The sequence below is a fragment of the Octopus sinensis genome, linkage group LG24 (assembly GCF_006345805.1).
Source record: "Octopus sinensis linkage group LG24, ASM634580v1, whole genome shotgun sequence".
NCBI classification, from domain to species: Eukaryota; Metazoa; Mollusca; class Cephalopoda; order Octopoda; family Octopodidae; genus Octopus; species Octopus sinensis.
The window spans coordinates 24,261,938-24,269,312 of NC_043020.1; the positions used below are offsets into that span (position 1 = coordinate 24,261,938).

Here is a 7,375-nt window from a genome sequence, read left to right on the forward strand (position 1 = left end):
GATATAAAACGACCTCTTAAAAAGCAACTATCTCTACACACACACACACACATATATATATATATATATATAATATACATATATATATACATATAATATATATATATATATACACATACATATATATATATATATATACATACATATATCTATTACATACATACATATATATATATATATATATATATATATATAGATATATATGATATAATACATAACAACATATGCATACATATATGCATATATATTATATATATATGGTTCATTAAACACATAATATATATATACATACATACACACACACGCACACACACACATACACACACACACACGCACACACACACACACACAGACACATACACATATATATACTTGCTAATAAATTCAGCAACCGAACACAGACCTTCATCGAGTCATTCATTCATTCCTTTACACTATATCGACTTTATTGATGCATGTAAAACGGCGGAAAGTACGTATATAGACAATATCAGCCCAGCAAGGTGTAACTCGAAATTATTAGAGACGCACACATGAAGGGAAGACCGAAAAAAATCACACACACACACACACACACACACATACAAAGATATATAAATGCATACTTCGATGCAGACATATGCAAAAACACAAACACACACACCTATATATGAACGTGTAAAGTATGTAAATTCGTACAGTTATAGAGAGACACACTCGCAAACCCGTATAAAGAATTAGTTCTCTAGTGGGACTTCAATTAATGGTCGGTTAATGTAAAACAAAGGAATACACACACACACACTCACCTACACACACACACGCATATGTATATTTTTGTTTATGCTTCTGTAAGTGGATGTTTGTTGGTATATACACGTGTGTGTGTGTGTGTGTGTGTGTGTATGTTGATATGCATTCTACATCAAGCCTATGCAACATATATAACTAGGAACACATATGTGTATGCGTGTATATAGGCATAAACATCCATATGTCTGTTTAGTGTGTATAAATTTGTGCTTGAGTGCGTAGAGAAATATACACACATTTTTATATTGTTATGCGTACATATATTGTTATGCATATACATTAACACACACACACACACATATATATATATATATATATAGTTTCCAATATGCGTAGCATTAGCGTAAGAGTATGTACACACAAACTTGTGTGTGTGTGTATATATATGCATATACACCCGTATCCTGTCACACATACATACAGCAAGACAGTGACGTTGTCTACATTATGTAAGACAGAGATGAAGCTATAAAAATTAGTTCTTTCTCTGCTGGGACTTCATTTAATGGTCAGTCAACGTAAAACAATGGCCTCAACACATTGTTGTATTATATAAATGCGTGTGTGTGTCTGACTACCAGCATGTGTGTATATGTTCTTGTGTGCGCCTACCTGTATACATATATACGTGCGTGTGTCTGTATGCGTATATATATGTACTTAATATATATCTATATGCCTACATATATATAACATACGCGTAAGTATTCCTGTGTGTAAGTATATTTATTCATACACGTAGGTATGTACATATATAGTTGTAAATATGTGTGTTTAGGATATGTATATATATACACGCACACTTAATATTTAAGCTTAATTATACATACCTATCTATCTCTCTGTCCTATATTTATGTATACTTTGATAAACTATGTACATTGAAATAATTGACCTAATGCGATACCTCTAGACATTCGCGAAACCCAGCAATGACTGAGACACATCTTTTTTTTCAGACACTCATTTGCACAAAATTGATATATACACTCGTATACACACGCGAACACGACCTCATATACATCTCTCGTTTTGCAAAATACAGAAAGAAACTCTCAGTACATGATGATAAAGATTAATTAGTCGTCAAACGCAGATTAGTGAAACTGTAGAGTTTGTTAAAAATATTTTACATATAGGCGTAGGAGTAGCTGTGTGGTAAGTAGCTTGCTTACGAACCAGATGGCTCCGGGTTCAGTCCCACTGCGTGACACCTTCGGCAAGTGTCTTCTACTATAGCCTCGGGCCGACCAAAGCCTTATGAGTGAATTTGGTAAACGGAAAGTGAAAGAAGCCCGTCATATATATATATATATATATATGTGTGTGTATATATTTCCGTGTTTGTGCTTGTTCCCCCAACATCACTTGACAACCGATGCTGGTGTGTTTACGTTCCCGTACTTAGCGGTTCGGCAAAATAGACCGATATAATAAGTACTAGGCTTACAAAGAATAAGTCCTGGGGTCGATTTGTTCGACTAAAGGCGGTGCTCCAGCATGGCCACAGTCAAATGACTGAAACAGGTAAAAGAGTAAAAAGAGTATAATATAATTTAATTTCAGTATGCAGACAGATTAAGGTGGCGAGATGGCAGAAACGTGACTACGCCGAACAAAATGCTTTGCGACATTTCGGCCGTCTTCATTTTCTAAGTTCATCCTTTCGGGGTCGATAAAATAAGCACTAGCTGAGCGCTGAGGTCGAGGTAATCGACTTACCCTATCCTACAAAATTGCTGGCTTCGCGCCAAAATGTGAAACCGATATTTAGACAGATTAAATAAAGCTTCCCAACCACCGTGATTCATTGCTATTAGCATATATCCGAATCACGATGTTTGATCACCTGATGATTATATATATATATATATATAAGAAAGTTGGTTTGTGAAAGCACGTGGGTGAATATATAGAAAATAGTAAAGAGTGAAAGAGTGAAAAAACGACAGAAGGCTCAAGTGTTAAAAAATATTAGAAAATTTTTTTAAAAATTTTTTTCTCTTATAATGACATATAATGACATATATATATATATATATATATATTATATAATATATATATATATATATATATATAATGGCGGTGCCCCAGCATGGCCACAGCTCATTAGCTGAAACTGGAAAAATCAAAATCAAAATCATATATATATATATATATATATATATAATATATATAATTAATATATATATATATATATATATTATATATAGATATATATAATATATATATATATATATGTATTATATATATATATATATATAATATTGTGTGTGTGTGTGTGTTGAAAAAAGATTAGAGATCTACACAAATACAATTTTTATATATGAATGTTCTTCTTAACCCCCAGAAAGAAGATAACCTGTGCTTATAAATATAAAAATAAATTTTTACTGATACTTGATGTGATACATGGAAACCGGTAGTATCTTCTTAATATAATTTTTAAAATCATTTTTATTAAATTCCCCCTTAAATTGAAATGTCTTAGATTTACTTCTGTGCTATTCCCACCTACATATAAAGTGTAAAGACCTCACTTCGGTCACGAATGACCTTCGGATTGCAGCTAGAAAGTTTCTTTCAGAAGCACAAGTCTAGGTAAGTTTGTTTGTGAAAGACTAACGGTTGCCCAAGTAAACCAACCCCACCTCTTCACGCCATCGATGCCATGCAAAGTAAAGGGCAAAGGGGCCGATACAGATTGGCACCGGTGATGTCGCAACTCATTTCTTCAGATGAGTGAACTGAAGCAACATGAAGTAAAGTGTCTTGCTCAAGAACACAACATATAGCCCGGTCCGAAAATCAGACTCACAACCTCAAGATTATAAGACCGACACTCTAAGCACTGAGACATGTGTTTTCACATACACACACAATCGTACATTGATAAAAATAACAAAGCTGATACACAAGTCTTTCGTCTTTATACGCAACAGACAAATATAGGAACATAGGACGTGACGTCCTCAACACATCTCTATTCATCAATTTGCGCGCGCGGGCGCGAACATACGCACGTACACAAACACACACATACACAATGCACATTTTTATAGTTTTAGTGTATTTTTGTAACTTACAATTGCCGTCTTGTTTGATGATGTAGATTTGGTCTACGGAAGCCCGGAGCACTTCACCATAGCGAAACGTATCTTTGTACCGCATTGTACCGTTAGCTATATGGGCTCCCATAACCTGAAATAATAAACAGTAAGTACATATTTTTTAAAAAAGGAAAATACAAATGGTAGTCAGAACTCTTTCTCTCCCTCTCTCTCTCTCTCTCACACACACACGCAAGGAAATACCTAAATAATAACGTATAAAAATATATACACACTTGTACATACAAGCTCTCTCTCTCTTTTTCATTCTCTCGCTCTCTCTCTCTCTCTCTCTACCAAGTCAAAATATGTTTGGGACAAAATTCGAACCCGTAAAAAAGCGATCCACTGCATTTTGTTATGGAGAAAATATTTGGCTGTAAACAAATAAGTGCAAATATACCGAGTCAGGCGACAACTTTCCCTAACTAGAGTGTTGGATGCATACATTTCGGAGTGGTTATCTCCTCCTCAGCGGCAGACGCCGTAAAGTTAGGCGCTGCAAACTAACACGAGAGACAGCTCCTCCATACGATATTGCCGTCAACGTTCAATGAATGTTTGCGTTACACATTCATCCATCCACCTCCTCTTTCCACAATTCCTGTAGGGTCGTGGGAGTCGATCTCTCAGGGATCTCCTCCATATGGTCCGATAAAATTTTAGACCCAGGCCAGAAATTTCGTTGGAAGGGCTAAGTCGATTACATTAGCTCCAGTGACAACCAGTGTCGGTGTGTTCACGACCGGTACATAGTCATTCGGCCAAAGAGATCGATAGAATGATTACTGGGGTCGATTTGTCTCTGTCTGTCTGTCTCTCTCTCTCTCTCTCTCTATATATATATATATATATATATATATATATAATGTGAATTATGGTTGTTATATATTTTATTATTTTTATTATGTTTATTGCAATTACTCGCTATTGTACATTCTCATATATATATATATTATATATATATATATATATATATATATATATATATGCGTGTATGGTGTATGACGGGTTTCTTTCAGGTTCCGTCTACCAAATCCACTCACAAGTCTTTGATCAGCCAAGGATCATAGTAGAAGACCCTTGCCCAAAATGTCACAGTATGGGGCTGAACCCGGAACCAAGTGGGAGAAAGCAAACTTCTTACCACACAGCCACGCCAGAGCGCCTTCATAAACATAGAATGACCCGCTCACGCATGTATTCAATTGATACCCACGCACACACACGTCGACGCCATCGTCACCATACACGTCGACGTCATCGTCATCATATGTACCCTAAGAACATATATAGATGTTAGTGCATGTGTGTTTGTGTATATGTGTGGAGAGAGAGAGCGAGAAAGAGAAGGGGAGAGGGACGAAAGAGTCTCTGTAGAGGATAGAGTTCCGTCAATTGGCCAATTATCCAATTCCAATGTCAGCCGGTGTAAATACTGTCAATGTATGTTGTCATAGAAATTGCTACAACAACAACAACAACTACAACGATGTTGTTGCTGTTGTTGTTGTTGTGGCCTGTCACACACAAATGGTGGCCTTGTTTTACATGTGGGAAATAGCTGGCTTTTCAATTGCTTTTCGAAATTACATCAACCGACACACATTCTTTTGTGTGTGTGTGTTGCTGAGTACTGATTAAAAAAAATCTGTTATCAAGGGCATTCCGTCCATGACCATCCTGCATTTTTATACATCAGGTACCGTAAATTCCACGGTGTTTTAAGACGATGAAGTGTGATTTGAACGAGCATTTGGCTGCTATTCCTTGCAGTGTGTATGTGTTTGTGGGTGGGGTTTAAGTGGCCACATAGAGGATAACTCGTTGGTAGTTCTCTCTTTGGGTTTTGCATCTTGAGAAGTTCGTACAGGTATGACTATGTGTATGTTGTGTTTGTGTGTATGAGAGAGAAACTAAAACACCTGGAAGGGAAACAGTTGGGTATATAATCACTGGAATTGTTTCCTTTGTAATAATGGGGCTTTTTTGCTTGTAACTGCCATCTTGTTCAGCCATTGATATTTACAGGAAACAACATCTATAGACAGAGAAATAGTTTATTTGGGTTTTTTTCAGTCACTGGGCTGCGGCCATACTGTGGCATCGCCCACCTTGCAAACGTTTTAGTCGGACAAATCAACATCAATGCTTCTTTTTCCCATTTTTTTTAACGTCTGCTACAACTTGTCCTGTCGTTCTTTCTTTCCGAACTGCGAATTTTGCGGGTCACGTAAACAAACCAATACCAGTTATCCAGCGGTGGTCTGAGACAAGCACGCACGCACGCACACACACACACACGCACATACTCACACACCCACACACGCCCACACTCACACACACACATACACATTTACAGGTAGTTAGGAAGCTCGCCTTGTGACCACATAGTCCTGGTCAGTGCGTGACATTTTGGGCAAGTGTCTTCTACTATAGCCTCGGACCGACCAACACCTTGTGAGTGTATTTAGTAGACAGAAACTGAAAGAAGCCCGTCGTATATGTATATATATATATATATATATATATATATAAGTGTGTGTATGTGTGTGTGTGTGTGTGTGTGTCTTTGTGCTTGTTCCCTCATCACCGCCTGACAATCGGTGTTTTTTGTGTTTATGTCCCTGTAACTTAGCGGTTCGACAAAAGAACTAATAGAATAAGTTCTAGGCTTTAAAAAAATAAGCCCTGGCGTCGATTTCTTTGACTAAAATCCTTCAAGGTGGTGCTCCAGCATGGCCACAGACAAATGACTGACACAAGTAAAAGAATAAAAGAATATATATATTTCACACACACCGATGTGGCATAAGATTGAATATCACATGCGAGTTGTAAGTACAAGAAAACCAATCTTCGTCTCACCTGTCGTATTAAATCGCCATTCATGAGTCTGTTTGCTTTGTCGTCTGGAATTTTCAAAAACGCTTTGTTGCTTGGTACAAAGACTGTCAAATGTTCCGAATCTAAACTGAGGAATTCTTTCATATTGGCACGATTCATTGCAGATTGTGCTAAACTGAAAATGGAAACAAAACAAATGTCATTATATTATATTCCCTTCGTTTTAAGCGTTAAACTACATCTGTTAAAGATTTCACCTCCTCTCTTGTCTTCGTTTTGAGCTCATTGCCTACATATATAATATATATTCACAAACACACGTGTTTCTTCTTATAGGTATAATTCAATATTTTGCCTTTACTTACGATGTTTTACATTAAAGATGCATTCATTAGACAGAGTTAGAACAAAATATATTCAGATATACACACGCATGCAAATAGGTATAATAAATTTTCAATGAAAAATTGCGAATCTAATTTCCTTTCGATCACAGACAGATCGAAGGTTAATTAGCCAAACAAATAGAGAACACGATATAGCTGAGATAGTGTTGATACTAACTGGGTGGTGATCGGGTACAATGACTGTTACAATAAAAACTTTGTAGAAAAATGTTTAGAACA

General features: G+C 36.3%; 1 protein-coding gene across 1 annotated transcript in view; it reads right to left on the reverse strand.

Moving 5' to 3' along the window:
- The window catches only part of LOC115223995 (fasciclin-1), a 103,231-nt gene extending 96,307 nt beyond the window's left edge, over nt 1–6,924 (reverse strand). Inside the window, exons 1-2 of the mRNA XM_029794777.2 lie at nt 6,771–6,924; nt 3,879–3,993 (exon numbers count right to left, since the gene is read on the reverse strand). Coding sequence (XP_029650637.1) covers nt 3,879–3,993; nt 6,771–6,908 — 253 coding nt within the window. The 5' untranslated portion in view covers nt 6,909–6,924. The remainder of the gene's footprint in view (nt 1–3,878; nt 3,994–6,770) is intronic.
- Nucleotides 6,925–7,375: the final 451 nt, after the last annotated feature.